This window comes from Neofelis nebulosa, chromosome 2, assembly GCF_028018385.1.
Source record: "Neofelis nebulosa isolate mNeoNeb1 chromosome 2, mNeoNeb1.pri, whole genome shotgun sequence".
NCBI classification, from domain to species: domain Eukaryota; kingdom Metazoa; phylum Chordata; class Mammalia; order Carnivora; family Felidae; genus Neofelis; species Neofelis nebulosa.
Genome location: NC_080783.1, coordinates 144,129,504 through 144,150,361, shown reverse-complemented (window position 1 = coordinate 144,150,361; position 20,858 = coordinate 144,129,504). Strand labels below are relative to the sequence as shown.

General features: G+C 39.8%; 1 protein-coding gene and 1 pseudogene across 1 annotated transcript in view; both read left to right on the top strand.

Moving 5' to 3' along the window:
• The first annotated feature begins 3,483 nt into the window (after window positions 1–3,483).
• EPHX4 (epoxide hydrolase 4) overlaps window positions 3,484–20,858 on the top strand; it is a 48,180-nt gene continuing 30,805 nt past the window's right edge. The window contains exons 1-3 of the mRNA XM_058716598.1: window positions 3,484–3,828; window positions 6,097–6,182; window positions 19,279–19,436. Coding sequence (XP_058572581.1) covers window positions 3,598–3,828; window positions 6,097–6,182; window positions 19,279–19,436 — 475 coding nt within the window. The 5' untranslated portion in view covers window positions 3,484–3,597. The remainder of the gene's footprint in view (window positions 3,829–6,096; window positions 6,183–19,278; window positions 19,437–20,858) is intronic.
• On the top strand, window positions 14,166–16,286 carry LOC131504381 (tigger transposable element-derived protein 1-like; annotated as a pseudogene).

Genomic DNA, 20,858 nt, shown 5'->3' with positions numbered 1-20,858 from the left:
AAACCTCTCCAAAACCAGAAACAGAAAAGAACTTCCTCAACATGATAAATGGCATCTAATTAAATATTTAGCTAATATAATGTTTGACAGTGAAAGACTGAATGCTTTCTGAACCCTAAGATCAGGAATAAGGTAAAGATGTCCGTTCTCACCACTCCTGCTCATTATTGTGCTGGACGTCCTAGCCAGTGCAATATGGCAAGAAAAAGAAATAATAGGCAAACATACAGGAAAAGAAGAAATAAAACTGTTTCTATTCACAGATGACATGGTTATCTACATAAAAAATCCCAGTCTTTCAAAAAGCTCCTAGAACTAATAAGTGAGTGTAGCAAGGTCTCAGGATCCAAGACAAAAACCAAAAATCTAGTAATAAGCAACTGGAAATTGAAAAAAGTAGCATTTACAATAATATAAAAAAATAAATACTAAGGTATAAATCTTGCAAAATATATGCAATATTTGCATGTTTTAAATAATAAAAAAACTAATGAAAGAAATCAAAGAAGATCTAAATAAATGGAGTGATATGTCATGTTTATGGACTGAATAACATAATATTGTTAAAATATCACTTTTCTCCAAAATCAATAGATACAATGCATTTCAATTAACAATTTTTGCCTAAAAATAGTAAATACTAAAAAAAAATTTTGGAAAAGGTTAAGTAACTTAAGAGTTGCCAAAACAATTTTTATTTATTTCCCAATGCTTATTTATTTATTTTGAGACACAGAAAAAGAGAATGAGTGGGGGTAGTGGGGAAAAAGAATATCCTAAGCAGGCCCCACGCTCAGTGTGGAGTCCACTGCAGGGCTCAATCCTACAACCATGAGATCATGACCTGAGCTGAAATCAAGAGTTGGAGGCTTCACTGACTGAGCCAGCCAGGTACCCCCAAAAACAATTTTTATAAAGAAGAACAAAGTTTAAGGACTCATCTGAATTCTAGACTTACTGTACTACTTTCAAAAGTAGTGACAAGCGTGGTACTGGAGAAAATACAGACACACAGCTCAACGAAACAGACTAGCAGCTTAGAAATAGTCCTGCACATCAAGTGATTTTCAACAAAGGCACAAAGGCAATTCAGTAGAGAAAGAACACTCTTTTCAACAAATCGTACCAAAACAATTATACATCCACATGCAACACATAAATGTCAATCCATACTTTGTACCTTATACAAAAATTAACTCAAACTGGATCATAAACCTGGTTCCTCAAAAAAAAATTAAAAACAGAATTACCATATGATCCAGTAATTCCACTAATGGGTATATACCCAAAGAGTACAAAAACACCAATTCAAAAAGATATAGGCACCCCTGTGTTATTACAACATTATTTATAACAGCCAAATTATGGAAACAGCCCAAGTGTCCATCCATAGATGAATGGATAAAACAGATGTCTCTCTCTCTCTGTCTCACACAGGAATATTACTCAGCCATAAGAAATAATGACATCTTGCCATTTGCAACAACATGGATGGATCTAGAGGGTATAATGTCAAGCAAAATAAGTCAATCAGAGAAAGACAAATTCAAATTTTTTTGAATTCGTAACATATGAATTCACTCATGTGGAATGTAAGAAACAAAACAAATGAATAAAAAAGGAGATATATTAAAAAAAACAGACTCTTAATTATAGAAAGCAAACTGATGATTAGCAAAGAAGAGGTGGGGGGAATGGGTGAAACAGGTGAAGAGGATTAAGAGAACACTTATCATGGTGAGCCCTGAGTAAGGTAGAGAGTTGTTGAATTACTATTAGTTTCAGGTGAATTCACCTGAAACTAATAGAACACCATATGTTAGCTATAGTGCAATTAAAAATGTTTACATAAACAGTAAAAAGTTTTGGAAAAAAATTATTCATAGACCTAAATGTAAAAAATAAAGCCATAAAACTTCTAGAAGAAAACAGAGGAGAAAGAAATCCTGTTAACCATGAGTTATGCAAAGATTTCTTACATACAAGACCAAAAGTATCATCTATAAAAGACAAAAAGTGATAAATTGGATGGCATCAAAATTAAGAAATTTTGGGCGGCACCTGGCTGACTCAGTGGAGTGTACCACTCTTAATATCAGGGTCATGAGTTTGAACCCCACACTGGGTGTGGATCCTACTTTAAAAGAATAAATACATAAACAGAAATTTAAAATACAAATTAAATTCTGCTCTTCAAAAGTCTCCGTTATAAGACTGAAAAGGCATAGACAGTCTGGGAAAATATTTGCAAATCGCATGATGTGTGATAAAGGATTTGTATCCAAAGTATATAGACAAATCGTGAACTCTATAGTAAGAAAACAAACAACACAATCTTTTAAAAACGAGTAAAAGATTTTAACAGACACGTTGTCAAAGAAGAATATATTCGAGTGGCACACAAGTACATAAAGATCCCCACACATTATTAGTCACTAGGGAAATGCAAAATAAAATTTCAATGAGATGCTACACACTTCCTGGAATTACAACAATTGAAAATATTTTTTTTTTGACAATACCAATTTCTTGCAAGAATATAACCAAACCATAACTCCCACCCGTAGCTGGTATGAATTCAAAGTTGTACAGTTTGGAAGCCAGTTTGGCAGTTTCTCATGAAGTTAAATGCACGTTTTACCTGACCCAGAAGTCCCACTTCTAAGTACTCACCCACGTGAAAGAAAAACTTAAGTTCACCCAAAAAACTTCACACGAATGTTTACAGTGGTTTTATTCCTAACCACAAAACTGGAAACAACTCAAATGTCCTTTAACTGGGTAATGGATAAACAATATGGCACATCCATTCAATGAAACACTAGCAAGCAATAAAAAAGAAACAATATATGGAGCCGCATAGTTGCATCTCAGATGCATTATGCTAGGTAAAAGGAGCCAAAGACAAAAAGTTACATATTTCATGATTGCATTTATATAATAGTCTTGCAAAGGAAAACTTACAGGGATGGAAAACAGACCAGGGGTTTCCAGAGGCGTGCCGTTGGAACCGGCGAGGCCTAGCTGGGCTGATAACCACTCTCAACCTTGTTGGAGAACATCAACACCTTCAGAAGAGTGTTAGGAATGAATAAAGTAATAACGTCTGTCATATAGTATGGAAATCGTTCACTGCCTCTCTTGGCCGCGCGCCCCCAGAATTCTCTGATCCAGAAAAAGGCCTAACAAAATGCCAGCAGTTAAGCAGGCAATGGGAGGACTTGAACACGGGTCAAAGTAAGAGCGGAGGATGATTTGGGAAAGTCTCACCTTCTTGTTCCCCACAGTTTGGCAATTTCGAACCGGGGTCTCACTCTGCGGAGGAAGGCCGGGCTCTGCCCTCGCCCAGTCCCGGGCGGAACCCGCAGGGCAGGGTGTCTGCCCCGCGGTGCTCCCGGGCAGGGCGCAGCGGCCCCGAGCGCGCACAGTGAGCGCGGAAGCCCGCGGCCGGGCCACGGGACGCCGGCCGAGCGCAGCCACCACGGGGCCCCGCAGGGAGGCGCGCCGCCGCGCCGGCTGTCTCGCTCCGCAGCCCGAGTGAGCGCCGCCGCTCCTGCGCCTCGGAAGGGCAGCGGGCCCCGCCGCCGGCCCCACCCGATGGCGAGGCTGCGGGACTGCCTGCTCCGCCTGACGGTCACGATCCGGTCCCTGCTCTTCTGGTCCCTGGTCTACTGCTACTGCGGGCTCTGCGCCTCCATCTACCTGCTCAAACTTTTGTGGAGCATCGGCAAGGGACCCGCTCAGACCTTCCGGAGGGTCGCCCGGGAACACCCTCCCGCGTGTTTGAACGACCCCTCTTTGGGTACCCACTGCTACGTGCGGATCAAGGTGAAGGCCGGCGCGGCCCGGCGGTATCGGGAGGGAACGTGACCGCCGCGAGAGCAGAGCGCGCGGGGCTGCTCCTTCCATGACGCCCAGCGTCCCTTAGGGTTCCTGGGTCTCGCCAGAGTGCGCGGCGGAGACAGGGAAGATACCAAGGGGAAGCAAGCGGGGCGAGGTGTGGCGGGACTGGGGTCGGGCGCGTGCGCGCGCGCGCGCGCGCGCGCGCGCGTGTGTGTGTGTGTGTGTGTGTGAGTGAGTGTGTGTGAGGTGGGGGGCGGGGGGAGGGAGTGAGAGGGAGAGAGAGGAACTGAGAATAGGTTATGTGGAGGGTCTCTCATCAGGGTCCTATATATATTACTGTCCCCTCCTGCTCCACCACAGCAACCCAGAATAATTCTGCTCCCTGTAAGGGAAAGCTGTCTCGTGTCACCTTTTTGCCCTTTAGAACTCAGATCAGCTGTAGGGGATTGTTCCTAGGCGCCCTACTGTCTCATGAGGCTGTCTTTGTCCAAATTTTAGAGATTGAAAGAGTAAATAGAGTAAGTCATTGGAAATAGGACTTTTATTCAGAGTAGCGGAATGGAGCGTTCGCAGATGACCTAACCAGTGTGAAACAATAAACAAATGGTATATGTTTGTGGGCAAGAAAGCAGACTTATGAAGTCAGAGACCAAAGGAGTGGAATAAAAAGCAAATGTCAACCATGCATTCAGACTGGAACTGTTCATGCTTGTCCCAAGCCTCCTGGCAGCCCATGGATATTCCATTTCCTGAGGCTCCAGGTGGTGAAGAGATACAGCTTTTCATGATGCACCCTGCAGTCTGACTCACAAGACTTTCAAAACTAGCTTCACATGAGGGGATATTTATGTCACCAAGTGGAGGATTCCTAATAGGAGCTAGAGTATCCAGCAGCTAGAGTTCAAAAGACCACGGGCACATTTTTCTTACCCTTATTCAGCCTGGGGTTGATATGAGAATAAAAGGAATTAATATATGGGGGGAAAAAACTTTAAAAGACAACAAATAAACAAAAACTTAGAACAGCGCCTAGTACATGGTAAGTGCAATAAAGTATTTGTTCACTAAATCCAATCAAGTGGCCAAGATTCATCACCAATAACAGAAGTTACTGAACTTCTAGAAAGGCATTTTGCAATTGAGGGTAAAGTCAGGTTTGTTATCTGAGGAAGAAAAGCAGTGAGAAAGAATCATCTGGAATTCCTCATAATGCTTTTCCCCTGACTCTGGCCACCCTAAAGAGTTGCCCCAGAGACAGAACCATGGAGTGGAAAAGAACATTGTCCTGCAAGGTAGAAGAAAATGGGGTTCTGCTCATAGCCCTGCTCCCAACCACCTTTATGACCCATGTTCACATCTTTGAACTTCGGTTTCCTAACCTGTCAAAATGATGGGGTTGAATTAATTGACCTTTTAAGATTTCTTCACATCTGAAAACCCCTTTGCTTGGGTTACCTGATATAACACCCAGTCTCTGGGCTCAGCTTTTGGTTCTTGGTTTCTTTCTTCACTTCTTTCTGAGTTTTTGTTTTCTTTTCTTGCTTTTTTCTCCATTTTCCTCTTTTCAGCTTGCCTTATATTTGCTGTATTCCTGTCTCACCCCTATGCTTTTCATTTTCCTTGGGCAGTCTTGTCTCCCGCATGCAGAGAAAAGTCTTGAGCACTCAGAGCATCCTGCTGTTAGAAATGCATTGACATGACATGAGGAGCAGGAGGCAAGGGGAACGGTACATACAACTCTCAACTTAAAATAATAATGTGGGAAGGAGAGAACTAAAAATAAGGAAAGGAGGTGTGAATTATATAACTGATGGCACAGCTCTTGACGGGCAAGCTGAGAAAAGTACATGACTAGGAGGTAAACACGGCAGGAATATAAATTCAGATCAGAATTATTTACATGTCCTGCAGAATTTGAATGAGATGGAATGTGACACATCAGTAAGATGAAAGTCACAAATTGTGACACTGTTCCAGAAGCTTATAACATACAAATTGACCTTGTAAGGAGAACAAGACGGGAAGAGGGAAGGTACTACAAAGAGCAATGTTTAGAAAAGTAAATCTAATTTGCCCTATTAATAAATCATGGGACTTTTTTCCTTTTTGAAATTCAATAATATTTATTTTATTTCTTGATATTAAAAATAATGCAAGTTTTTTCTTTAATGAAATGGAAATACTAAATGCACTTACTTTGACAATCAACACAAGATATCACTAAAATTCCATGCCCTCTATTTTCTACTGCAGGATTCGGGGTTAAGATTTCATTATGTTGCTACTGGTGAAAGAGGCAAACCACTTATGCTGCTGCTTCATGGATTTCCAGAATTCTGGTAAACTCGCCAACCAACTTTTTCATGTGCATTAAGGACTTGTCTTATCACAGTGTCATTGTCTTGTTATGACTTTTCATGGACCTTACTCTATGCCCACTTACCCAGTTATCCTTCCCTATGGTTTTCCTTGTATTCTAAAGGAAAGTGCATGGTGCTAGCCTTTTTTTTTTTTTTTTTTTTTTTTTTTGAGAACTAAAAGAAGTATGGTTTAGTGTTTCAAATTTCTGAACTAGCTACAAAACAGTTTTTATAGTATTTGCTGCCAGCAAAATACAACATTGGGTAGGAAAAGGAGATTTGGAAGAAACCAAAGGCATAGAGTGCCTGTTTATCTGGAAGCTTCGGGTGAAGCCTGGGGTAAGAGGAAGGTGGAGAGAGAGGAGAGGGCTCATGGAAATTGAGAATGAACTATTTCCCAGCACATAGCAAAAGGCTCATATGAATGCAGGACAAATGAAAGACCTGAATATTTCACATTAGGAAAAAACCTATAACCAAAAATACATAGTTGTTAGTTACCTAGGAGAAAATATTCTGTTCTCCTTTGAACCTGAGTACAGATGAAAACAACATATGATTAAACTTTTAAAAAATGGATATCTTGGGATGCCTGGGTGGCTCAGTCGCTTAAGCGTCTGACTCTTGGTTTCAGCTCAGGTCCTGATCTCACAGTTTGTAGGTTTCAGCCCTGTATCAGGCTCTGCGTTGACAGTGTGGAGTCGGCTTCGGATTCTCTCTCTCTCTCTCTCTCTCTCTCTCTCTCTCTGTCCTCTTCTTTCTCTCTCTCAAAAATAAATAAATAAACTTTTTTTTTTTTTTTTAAATGAATATCTTCCTGTGGGGGCGCCTGGGTGGCTCAGTCGGTTGGGTGTCTGACTTTGGTTCAGGTCATGATCTTGCGGTCCATGGGTTCGAGCCCCGCATCGGGCTCTGTGCTGACAGCTCAGAGCCTGGAGCCTGCTTTGGATTCTGTGTCTCCCTCTCTCTCTCTCTCTCTCTCTCTCTCTCTCTGCCCCTCCCCCACTCACGCTCAGTCTCTTTCTCTCTCTCAAAAATAAATAAAAACATTTTAAAAAATTTACAAGAATATCTTTTTAACCGATGCTACATATGGTGGTAAAAGAAAACTGGATTTTTGATAACACAGAGCTATGATTTTGAGACAGTTCACAAACCATAAAAAAATGGATGAAAAATCATCATATTCTCTGAGCTGACGGAAAGGCAGAATATATGGTATCTTTTTAAAGGTCTGGGACAATGCCCTGTCCCCAAATTTCTCCCTTATTATCACTCTTAACACCTAGAATTTCACCATTACATATTCTGCACCTCCTTCGCAGTTTTAAAGACTTTGTGTTATCCAAAGTCCTGATTATAAATGTACGTGGTTCTGAAAGAGGTCTGACCCTAATACACTTCAGTTAACATTTTATCAGTGAAAGAGAGTTTATTAATAAATACATTGAGAATGCCAGCACACTAGGAAGTATTAGGCATTGAAGAAAAGAATGGGGGATGGCAAGACCCCATTTACCTCATCATTTTTCCAGAGCAAAAAGGCTATAGATGTCTTTTTCTGAGATATTCCCTTCACAAAGATTTTCCTCCCCTTGGATTTGCCTACATGAATAAACATAAGTCGTTTTCATGTTAAACTTTTATCTGTTCTTCCATCTGGAGACAACTTAATTAGGTGGTAAACAACCCAGTGCAATTTAACCATATGTATGTGGACTCGTTTAGTGGAGTGCTTGATATGATTGGCTCACAGTAAGATGTAAGTCTGAAGCCTTAGTCAAATCTGCATAAAGTAACATGGGCGGTGAATTCTGGCTTAATCACTTACTTGCTGCAGGATCCTGCACGATCATCTGCAAAAATCTAGCAGAGCTGTTGTGAAGATAAAGAAAGGCAAAATATGCAGAAGGCCTTTTACATAGCCCCAGAGAATATTCTGTAAATGTTTCCTTTTCTTCCTCATTCCCATTCGCTCAATGTGGAGATCCATGTGCCAGCACTAATGTCCTCCATGCATTTATTAATAAAGTCCCTTTTACTGATAAAGTATTAACTAAAGTGCTTTGAGATCATACCTCTTTGAGAGCTAGCTGCATTTTCAATCAGGACTTTGGATGATACAAAATCCTTAATATATTTTTTAATGTTTATTTATTTTTGAGAGAGAGAGACAGAGTGTGAGTGGGGAAGGGGCAGAGAGAGAGGGAGACACAGAATATGGAACAGGCTCCAGGCTCTGAGCTGTGAGCACAGAGCCCAATGTGGGGCTCAAACTCGTGAACCAACAAGATCATGACCTAAGCCAAAGCCAGATGCTTAACCAACTGAGCCACCCAGGTGCCATCCCTTTTTTTTTTTAATATTTTTTTTTCAAAATCTTTAAAATTTTAAAGGAGGTGAAGAATATGTGATAGTGGAATTCTAGGTTTAAGAGTGATAGTAAAATAATGGAATATTACTTGGCGATCAAAACAAATGAAATCTTGCCATTGGCAATGATGTGGATGGAGCTAGAGTGTATTATGCTAAGTGAAATAAGTCAGGGAAAGATGAATATCATGATTTCACTAATACATGGAATTTCGGAACCACAACAGATGAACATAAAGGAAGGGAAGGGAAAATAAGATTAAAAAAAGGGAGGAAGACAAACCATAACAGACTCTTAAATACAGAGAACTGAGGGTTGCTGGAGGGGTGTGGGGGAGGATGGGCTAAATAGGTGATGGGCATTGAGTAGGGCACATGTTGGGATGAGCATTGGGTGTTATAAGTAAGTGATGAATCACTAAATTCTACTTCTGAAATCATTATTACACTATATATTAACTAACTTGGATTTAATTTTTAAATAAAAGTGATAGTAATGAAGAAATTTGGAGACAGGCCATTGTCCCAGACCTGTAAAAAGATAATTTTCTGATTCTGGCGATGATGATGACAGTTAACATTTACTGACCATTTATTGTGTGCCAGGCACTCTTCTAAGTGTTTTGTGTAGATCATCTCATTTAAACCTAAGGCACACCTTGTTTTTGGACTTCAGAGCTAACCTCTACTGCTTGTTCTTGGTATATAGGAATGATAATTATCTGATAATATACACTGATTTTCATCTTTCAAATTTCACACTTTATAGAAACATTCAAGAGGGTGTTAAAAAGTTAGCTAACAATGTTAGAACACCTCACCTTAACATTTTGGATCATCATTCTAAATAAAATTCATGATCTGTTGGGGTAGGGGTTGATATTTAACTTTTTAGAGAGAAAGATTTAAAAGCTATTCTGTCTCTTCACCCCACACCAACCCCAGTAATTGTCCATGTTCTTTATTCTCCTGGAACTTTACTTCTTACATGTGGAACAGTCAACTATTCCTACATAAAATAAAAATAAACCTACAGCCTCTTGAACCATTTGGTAATTGTTTCAAAGAGCAATTAGCACAGACTCTTAAATACAGAGAAATGAGGGTGGCTGGAGGGGTGGGGGGGGATGGGCTAAATAGCAAATAGCAGTGATACGCTTTCAATTTAGGACAGTAGATGCATTCTGTCATATTTTAAGAATGATACTTTTTTGTACATATTTCAGAGCATTATCCCATTATTTACTCTTGATACGAGTTCTTTTGCAAAAGAGAAATGCCTGGTGGTTCTTGTACATGTCCTCTAATCTTCAGTGAGTGGGACAGCCTAGAAGAGGCCTGGCACTGGCCCCTGGACACCAGTCCCATTTGCTCCAGTAAAGTCAAGTCTTGGATGTGTTACTCCAGGAGATTTAAAAACAACAACGATGAACTCCTGATAACTTGGTTACTCAAATAGAGCATATTGAATTTACTGAGCTTTGCCCAGCTGTTAATCTGAAAGCTACCCATTTGTTCAGGGAAAGTCCTAAAGCAACTACAAGGACATTGCTGGAAATCAGACACCTCGGTTTGACTACATCATACCCTAAACCAAGACCTCTATGTTGAGTCTTACTTTGTCTTTCCTTCCAATCAAATTACCACTATTACCTATTAGGAATCTAGTCAATTCCATTCAGTACTCCATTCAGAAAAAAGGCAGATTCAGAGTTTAGGACAAAGCTGTTTTGATTAAGCCACTTCAAGTCTCTCTCTCTTGGCGTTCCCTTCTCTTTTTCCCAAAGCCCCTTCTCTGGCATTTTCATCTTTTTTTTTTTTTTTAAAGTTTATTTATTTGAGAGAGACAGAGACAGTGCTAGTCAGGGAGGGGCAGGAAGAGAGAGAGAAAATCCCAAGCAAGCTCCAAGCTGCCAGTGCAGAGTCTGATGCGGGGCTCAAACCCACAAAACCGTGTGATCATGACCTGAGACAAAACCAAGAGTTGGACACTTAACTGACTGAGCCACCCAGACACCCCATGTCTCTGTCTTCTTTAAAAGCCCAAAACAGCAAAACAAAAAACTTTGACATTTCAAGCCAATGTAAATTTACTTTATAAGTGTAAATAGGGATGCGTGGGTGGCTCAATTGGTTAAGTGTCCAACTCTTGATCTCAGCTCAGGTCATGATCCCCCACTTGGTAGCTTGGAGCTTGCTTGGGATTTTCTCTCTCTCTTCCTGCCCCTCCCTGACTAGCACTGTCTCTGTCTCTCTCAAATAAATAAACTTAAAAAAAAAAAAAAAAAAAAGATGAAATGCCAGAGAAGGGGCTTTGGGAAAAAGAGAAGGGAACACCAAGAGAGAGAGACTTGAAGTGGCTTAATCAAAACAGCTTTGTCCTAAACTCTGAATCTGCCTTTTTTCTGAATGGAGTACTGAATGGAATTGACTAGATTCCTAATAGGTAATAGTGGTAATTTGATTGGAAGGAAAGACAAAGTAAGACTCAACATAGAGGTCTTGGTTTAGGGTATGATGTAGTCAAACCGAGGTGTCTGATTTCCAGTTCTGGGTTTGAGCCCCACATCGGGCTCTGTGCTGACAGCGTGGATCCTGCTTGGGATTCTCTCTCTCCCTCTTTCTCTGTCCCTCCCCAACTTGCTCTTTCTCTCTCACTTTCTTAAAATAAATAAACTTAAAATAATTTTTAAAATAAGTGTAAATATTATTCCTCTATTAATAAAGTTTTGCCTAAATACACATAAAATTATAAGCTTATCTGTAGATCGAGTAGATCAGAATATTTGATACTGTGAAAACAAAATAATCCTAAATTGGCAATGTGTGTCAGAATGATTTTAAACAGAAAAGCACTATACAAATGCAATATATTATCTGTATTTATCATTATTATCTAAGAATAGCTATTAAGAATTGGTGACATTTAATATCAGATGTTACATGGAAACAATAAAAATTCTGGGTGTTCTTTCTTAAAAGCTGAAGGAAACATCAAACAGATACATCTATGAGACTTTTTAGCTAAATTATCCCAAAATAAAATTGTCAGAAGATGGTTTTTCTCCCACTCTCTCTCCACCTCAATTTGCATTGCTTTTAAAAATATTTGGAGCTGATGCAGGCAGTTTCTTTGATTTGTCTTCATCACCAGCTGTATGGAATACATTCGTCATTACTCAAGTGCTGAGGCAAGGGAGGGCTCTTCGTACACACAGCTGAGCAGAGGCTGATGACTGTGGCCTTTTTTCTGTTGTGAAGGGGAAAAGGATATTTTACATCTGAATGTGACTAGCCTGGTAAACCAGGAGCCCTCTTATGTCAAGAGTAATCACTAGGAAAGAGGTTGCCTTTTCAAAAGTGTCTTCTGCTATAACCTAAAGGCCCTAGAAAAAAAATGTGGATGAAAATAGCTAGCTTTATTTGTAATATTTTTAGGAGTTACTGATTTTGTAGTATGTTTCATTTCTGTGTCGGGGGTCGTTTTTGTTTTATATCATATGAATGAAATGCCGTCAGTCTATCACTGGGGTGATTTCTTTTTCAGTTTAAAGTGTGAATCAAATATGCTTTATTTATGAATTCTGGGAAGATAACTTTTTTTTTAACTTGCCATTTATTAAGATAGCAGCCGCCCTATTTCTTTTTTTTAAATAAGTGTATTTATTTATTTTGAGAGAGAGAGAAAGAGAGAGAGCGAGCAGGAGAGGGGCAGAGAGAGAGAAATAGAGAATCCCAAGCAGGCTCCACGCTGTCAGCACAGACCGGGATGTGGGGCTTGAACTCATGAACTGTGAGATCATGACCTGAGCCGAAACCAAGAGTCAGAGGCTTAACTGACTGAGCCACACAGGTGGCCCACCAGATGCCCTATTTCTTAGAAATGTTTAAGACATTGTTTGGTTCTGCTCATGGATAACAGCAATGGTTGAATTTATTTGTAAGGCAATTTAAATTATTAAGAGAATGAAATACACAGGTATTATGTTTGCAAAATCTCTAATGAAATTTTAAATGCAAAATATTGCAGTATTCTACACATTACTTTGAGTCAGATTTCTGCCTTGAAATCTCTAATTAAATAAATTTTGGGGGGTGTCTGGGTGGCTTAGTCAGTTAAGTGTTCAACAGTGGTCTCATGGTTCATGAGTTCGAGCCCTGCATCAGGCTTTCTGCTGTCAGCGTGGAGCCTGTTTTGGATCCTCTGTCCCGCACACACCACCCCCCCCGCCCCCCGCTGTGTTCTCTTTCTCAAAAATAAATATTTAAAAAAATTCTTTTTTTTAATGTTTATTTTTGAGAGAGTGTGTGAGCAGGGGAGGGGCAGAGAGAGAGAGAGAGAGAATCTGAAGCAGGTTTGGCACTGTCAGCTCAAAGCCCAATGTGGGGCTTGAACCCACGAACTTTGAGATCGTGACTTGAGCCAAAGTCAGATGCTCAACTGACTGAGCCACCCAGGTGCCCCAACTAATTAAATGAATTCTAAATGAAGACACAGATACTTATTCAAACAATGCACATTTTCATGGACACTGAATAGAAATTTCCTAGCAGGAGCTTGGGAACTTTAGTTGTCATTGTCTCACGGTTCAAGCTTTATTGAACAACTGGTATTTCTAGCACTGTCGGGGCTTTCATTTGTTAGTTGTTTCACTTATTCAACACATCTTTACTGAGCGCCTACACTAAATATTCTGAGAGCTGAGGGAGCTCCCAATTGAGTGGAAGCACCAGACACCCCCGGTTCATTATAACACACAGGCCCAGTATGCTGAAAAGTGTATGTACAAGTGGGATAGTGTGAAGGGGCACCCTACCCGCCTGTAAAGGTGGGGGGCCTGGGAAGTCTCCTGGAAGTGGACATGCTCAGCGTAAGGAGTTCAGTGAAGGGGAAGAGCAAGGATTGTGAGGAGGAGGGGAATGGTGGAGAAGGATGATGTTTCAGACAAAGGAAATCAGGTGAACAAAGTCAAAAGCAAAACGCAACACCGCATTTATTCACTGCAAGTGCCTTAGCAGTAAGGGCAGTGTACCGTGGACTCAGGCCAGACTACCAGGGTTTGAATCCTGGCTCTGCTATTTGCTAATTCTGTGACCTTTGGGAACACAGTTAACCTCTCTGTGTTTTTGTTTCTTTAGCTCTAACGTGGTAATACCTACTTCATAGTTTCGCTTTGAAGATCAACATCACTATATGTGAAACACTTAGAATTGTGCCTGGCATGTAGTAAGAATGATATAAATGTGAGCTCTTTTTGTTAGCTAGCAAACGACAAAGACTATAAAGTAACCAGGCTGGAAGATTGGGCAGTAGTCAAACCTTACAGGTTTTTGTCTGCCGAAATGACGAGCTTGGGCTGCATGTTATGAGTATGGGTATACCTTGTTTTATAGTGCTTCACAGCTACCATGGTTTTTACAAATTGAAGGTTTGTGGCAACCCTGTGTTGTGCAAGTCTGTTAGAGTCACTTTTCCAAAAGCATTTTCTCACTTTGTGTCTCCGTATCACATTTTGGTAATTCTTGCAATATTTCAAACTTTTTCATTGTTATAGTCATATTTGTTATGGTGTTCGGTGATCAGTGACCTCTGATGTTACTACTGTGATTGTCTTGGAAGAGCTACAAACCACACCCACATGAGATGGTGAACTTGATGCTACATGTGGTATGTGTTCTGGCTACTTTACCAGTAAGCCACTCCCCCATCTTCCTCCCTCTCCCTGGGTCTCTCTTTCCTGAGACACAACAACATTGAAATGAGGCCAATTAACAACCCTACAAAGGCCTCTAAGTGTTCAAGCGAAGGGAACAGTGGCACATCTCTCACTTTAAATCAAAAGCCAGAAATGATTAAGCTTAGTGAGGAAGGCATGTCATGAGCCAAAATAGGCCAAAAGGTAGGCCTCTTGTGCCAGTTAGCCAAGCTGTGAATACTATGAAAAAGTTCTTGAAATTAAAAGTGCTACTCCAGTGAGCACACAAATGATAAGAAAGCAAAACAGCCTTGTTTTCGGTACGGAGAAAGTTGTAGTGGTCTGGATGGAAGATCAAACCAGCCACAGCATTCCCTTCATTCAAAGCCTAATTCAAAGCAAGGCCCCAATTCTCTTCAATTCCTTGAAGAATGAGAGAGGTGAGGAAGCTGCAGAAGAAAAGTTTGAAGCTAGCAGAGTTTGGTTCATGAGGTTTAAGGAAAGAAGTCATTTCCGTAACAGAAAAGTTCAAGGTAAAGTAGCAAGTGCTGATGTAGAAGCTGCAGCAAGTTATTGAGAAGATTCAGCTCAGATAATTCATGAATGTGGCTACAATAAACAATAGGTTTTCTATGCAGACAGGTAGCCTTCTATTGGTAGAAGATGCCATCTAGGACTTTCTTAGCTAGAGAGAAAAGTCAATGCCTGGCTTCAAAGCTTCAAAGGATAGGCTGACTCTCTTGTTTCTAATATAGCTGGTGACTTAAGAAGTTTAAACCAATGCCCATTGATGATTCTGAAAATCCTAAGACCCTTAAGAATTGTAAATCCACTCTGTTTTCTATAAATGGAACAGCAAAGTCTGGATAACAGCACATCTGTTTACAACACAGTTTACTGAATATTTTAAACCCACTGCTGAGACCTTTTGCTCAGAAAAAAAGGATTTCTTTCAAAATATTACTACTCATTGACAATGCAGCAGGAGTCACCCAGGAGTTCTGATGGAGATGTACAACCAGATTAATGTTGTTTGTATGCCTGCTAACACAATATCCATTGTGCTTCCCATGGATCAGGAAGTTACTTAGACTTTGAAGTCTTATTATTTAAGAAATACATTTCATATGGCTATAGTTGCCATAGATAGTGATTCCTCTGATGGGTCTGGGCAAAGTCCATTGAAAACCTTCTGGAATAGTCCCATTCTAGATACCATTAAAAACATTCATGATTCATGGGAAGAGGTCAAAATGTCAACATGAGCAGGAGTGGAAGAAATTGATTCCCACCCTCATGGATGACTTGGAGGGGCTCAGGACTTCAATGGAGGAAGTAACAGGTGTGGTGGAAACAGCAAGAGAACTAGAATGGGAAGTGGAGCCTGAACATGTGACTGAATGGCTGAAATCTCATGATAAAACTTTCATGGATGAGAAATTTCTTCTTATGGATGAGCATAGGCAGTGGTTTCTTGAGATGGAATCTACTCCTGGTGAAGATGCTGTGAAGATTGTTGAAATGACAATAGAGGATTTAGAATATCACATCAACTTAGTTGATAAAGCAGGCAGGGTTTGAGAAGACTGACTCCAATTTGGAAAGAAGTTCTACTGTGTATAAAATGCTATCAAACAGCATCCCATGCTACAGAGTAATCATTTGTGAAGAGTCAATTGATATGTCAAACGTCACTGCTGTCTTCTTGTAAGAAATTGCCACAGCCACCCCAGCCTTCAGCAACCACCACCCTGATAAGTCAGCAGCCATCAATATTGAGGTTAGACCCTCCAGCAAAAAGATTACAACTCACTGAAAATTGAGATGATGGGTAGCACATTTTTAGCAATAACGTATTTTTTCTTTTTCTTTTTGTTTAATTTTTATAACATTTTTAATTTTAATTCCAGTGTAGTTAACACACTGTGTTAGTTCCAGGTGTACAATATAGTGATTCAACAGTTATATACAAGCAATTCTTGCTTTTATTCTTTTTTTAATGTTTATTTATTTTTAATAGAGACAGAGAGAAGGGGAGGGGCAGAGAGAGAAGGAGAGAGAGAGCCGGGGGGGGGGGGGGGGTGGAAATCCCCAGCAGGCTCCAAGCTGTCAGTGCAGAGCCCAACGCGGGGCTTGATCCCACAAACCATGAGATCATGACCAGAGTCGAAGTCAGATGCTGAACTGACTGAGCCACCCAGGTGACCCACAAACAATACTTTTTAAATTAAGGTATATACATTGTTTCTTAGGCATAACTCTATTGCACACTTAACAGACTACAATGTAAACATAACTTTTATATGCACTGGGAAACCAAAAATTCATTTAACTTACTTTATTGTGATATTTTGCTTTATTGTAGTGGTCTGGAACCAAACCCACAATATGTCTGATATATACATGTAATAGGGATTCAAGAAAAGATGTTAAACAGGGAAATTACATGGCAGAGTTTGTTTTTACAACCTCCCTCTGGTTTTGTAGAAGATAGAACTAAGGGGAATGAAATACAGGTAGATCAATCGATAGGTTGCTGCATTAATGGAAGCCTGAATTAAGGTAATGATAGTAGGGATGGATGGGAAAAGTGATTAAATAAATATTTAAAAGGTTAAATCTGCAGAACTTTATTGATTGGGAATGAGATAATCCCTAAAGAGGGGAGAGTTGGGCCTCAGTTACAAAGACATAAAAAAAATCAATTGAAAATTTTAAGTAGGGCTAATGAGAAAAATAATATCATATGTGTTGACAAATGAGTATCTTTAAGGAAACAAACTGCTTTATTTGTTACAGCCCAGAGACACAATTAATAGCATTGCTATGACCTCACTAAGAAACACACTTTTTATTATTTTAACATTTTCAAATCTGTCTTAATTGGTAATGCTTTTGTAGATTTTCACAAATCATAGATATTCTAATAACAGATCATAGATTCTGTATCCATGTCTGACACTCTTCCTGATGACCTGTTGATGTAAAATACATAATTTGTTTCATTGATCTTACTGCTTTGTGTCCCTTGACATTGAAGTCTCTCTCACTATTAGTTTATAATCTCAGATCCCTGTATACACTTGCCTATTGCACTCCAAAAATATTTTCTCGCAGTTGGCTTGTGTCAGATAATTCTACATTCTTTCCATGAACAGATATGCATGCAGATCCATTTTTTAAATGCATATTTGAAATTCCACAACATGTGAGTCACTTTGAAAAATTCATGTCTTTTTTTTTTTTATCTGTTTGTTATCCAAATGATTTTGCTTATTTGAAGAAAATCTCACTGACCAGGGTGCCTTGGCTGGCTCAGTTGGTAGAGCATGCAACTCTTGAATCTCAGGGTCGTAAGTATGAGCCCCACATTGGGTATGGAGATTACACAAAAATAAAATCTGAAAGAAAGAAAGAGAGAGAGAGAGAGAGAGAGAGAGAGAGAAAGAAAGAGGAAGGGAAAGAAAGGAAGAAAGAACAAAAGAAAACAAAAGAAAGAAAAGAAAAGAAAATCTCACAGATCTCTATATTTCGTTCAATAATGCAGTTCCATGACCAAGCAAAGGGGGGTTACCTGGCCCTGCAGAGGCCTCCAGGACCTGGCAAGAGCACTCTGGCCATTCTAATTGGTCAGTGCTGGTGCCATTTTGGCTGTTCAATGGTTTTTTTGTTTTGTTTTGTCCTTAAAGTTTATTTATTTTGAGAAAGGGAGACAGTGCTCATGCACACAACCAGGGGAGGGGCAGAGAGAGAGAGAGAGAGAGAGAGAGAGAGAGAGAGAATCCCAAGCAGGCTCCCTGCTCTCAGCATAGAGTCTGTCGCAGGGCTCGATTCCACAAACCGTGAGATCATGACTTGAGCCAAAACCAAGAGTCAAGTGCTTAACTGACTGAGCCACCCAGGTGCCCCTGTTAAATGTTTTTAATATCACATTGTTTGTACTCATTCAGGATCTTCTCCACAGAAGAGTTTGGTTTTAGCAAACAAAGGTTTATCTTAAGCAACTGTTATATTGGATTCTTTTAGTGATAATCTTTTTTAAAAATCTTCAGACTTTTTCATCTATAAGTAAATTATGATTACTAAAATGTGGAGCCATATTTACAGTGGAGTAAAGTGAATAAAATCTACTTTTTAGGGAAATACATCTTCATCTCATAAATGTTTTTTTTTAATGAATTACATGGTTCTGCAATACAGAAGCATTTGTAAGTACAGATTCCCTGATAGTTGTCAGCATTATTTAAGAAAAGCTTAGAAATTGATTTCTTGAGTACATATGGAAGTATATTGGTTTTAGGGGCACCAGGGTGACTCAGTCAGTTAAGCGTCTGACTTCAGCTCAGGTTATGATCTTGCAGTCCGTGAGTTCGAGCCCCGTGTCTGTCTCTGTGCTGACTGCTGGCATCCTGGAGCCTGCTTCAATTCTGTATCTCCCTCTCTCTGCCCCTCCTCCACTTGCACTCTCTCTCTCTCTCTCTCTCAAAAATAAACATTAATTTTTTTAAAAAAGAAGTATATTGATTTTAATATCAGATATTTTGTAGTTTCTGTAAATATTGGCCCTTTGTTATATCCCACTGGATATGGTAAAAAAAAACAAAAAACAATAAATTTTAATAAAAAACAGCAATGTGCCCTTCTCAAACATGTCCCTTCCTCTGGCTCACACACAGCTATATAACCTTTCTTTTATTTTTTTTAATGTTTATTCTTGAGAGAGAGAATGAGCAGGGAGGAAGGGCAGAAGAGGGAGACACAGAGTCTGAAACAGGCTCCAGGCTCTGAGGCGTCCGCACAGAGCCCAATTCAGGGGTTCAAACTCATGAATCATGAGATCATGACCTGAGCCCAAGTCAGACGCTTAACCAACTGAGCCACCCAGGTGCCCCTACATAACCTTTCTTAATATAAAAAGTTTCTTACAGTTGTCCACTTAGAAAAGCTGTAATGTAACTCTTTGGATTAGTTACTGAGGTATTCTTAATGTTTCTTATTTCCTGCAGGTATTCTTGGCGTCACCAACTAAGGGAATTTAAAAGTGAATATCGAGTTGTAGCACTTGATCTGAGAGGCTATGGAGAAACAGATGCTCCCGTTCATCGAGAGAATTATAAATTGGACTGTCTAATTACAGATGTAAAGGATATTTTAGACTCTTTAGGTAGGTCAGTTAAAAAAAAACACAGTATTAATCCTTTTTAAGGGACTAACAGTCAACAAACTGAATTGGTAACCTCATTTCTTGGGAGGAAGCCTTTTCCATTTACCTGAGCTGTTGTCTGGATCCTGTCACCATGGTTTCGAGTGTACAGCTGAAAATATTTATAGAGGAAATTGAAAATAATACTATTATTTCAATATGGAATGACTATTCAGTCCACCAGCCAAGAATAACTTTAAAATTTGTTTTTAAAAATAGATCTAATGTATGCAATTTATTATTTTCAGAACTAATTATTAGAAATTTGATACTTGTACTCAGAAAATTTATTTCTTCAGAACCCACATCTAAATACTCATTTAAAAATGTTATAAGATACAGAAGCACTTGCACTGTCTTTCTTGTATTGATTAGCTAGTGCCACAATATTACTGTGTAACAAACATCCCAAACTCAGTGGCATATAGCCGTAGGCATTTATTCATATTCTTATGGATATACAAGTCAAGTGTAGGCTGGACCCCTGGGTCTTTGCCTCAAGTTACAGGTCTTGCTGGGACTGGCTTCTCCCTCTGAGTTAGACTGGAGCCCAAGCTAAAGGGGAGTAGCTACCTGGTGGTAGCTCTTTCTCTTCTCCTGGCAATGGCAGAAATGGCAAGAGGATGAGCCCAGCTGCGGAAGCATATTTCAAGTTTCTGCTTGCAGCTTATTGGTCAAAGCAAATCATATGGCTGAGCCCAAAGTCAAGTCATATGCCCACCATACCACAGCAAATCACACGGCTAAGTCTCATATCAAAGGGGTCATAAGGTATACTCCTTTTATGGCAGTGGGGAGAGGGGAGGAGTAAATACTTTTTAACAATAATTGAATCTGCTACACCTCTTTTGACTAAAATCCAGCTGCTACCATGGTATGTTAATGGAGCCAATATAGTGAGAAAGTCATGAAATCAAATTAAAGCTCTTTCTACAGTAATCTAATGAGAGCATAGGTCAGGCCAATATTCTAAGAAGAAAAAAAAATGAATGAGGTCTGGGGGTGTCAATGCAGTGTTGTCATTTAGTCTGATTACAATAAAATAGACTCAAAGACATTGATTTCTTTTTTTTTTTAATTTTTTTTTCAACGTTTTTTATTTATTTTTGGGACAGAGAGAGACAGAGCATGAACGGGGGAGGGGCAGAGAGAGAGGGAGACACAGAATCGGAAACAGGCTCCAGGCTCCGAGCCATCAGCCCAGAGCCTGACGCGGGGCTCGAACTCACGGACCGTGAGATCGTGACCTGGCTGAAGTCGGACGCTTAACTGACTGCGCCACCCAGGCGCCCCAAAGACATTGATTTCTGACAGCCATATTTCATTCATCTTTTGTGATGATTCAGAGTTGGCCTAAATTCATCTTCATGCAATTTTCTAGGC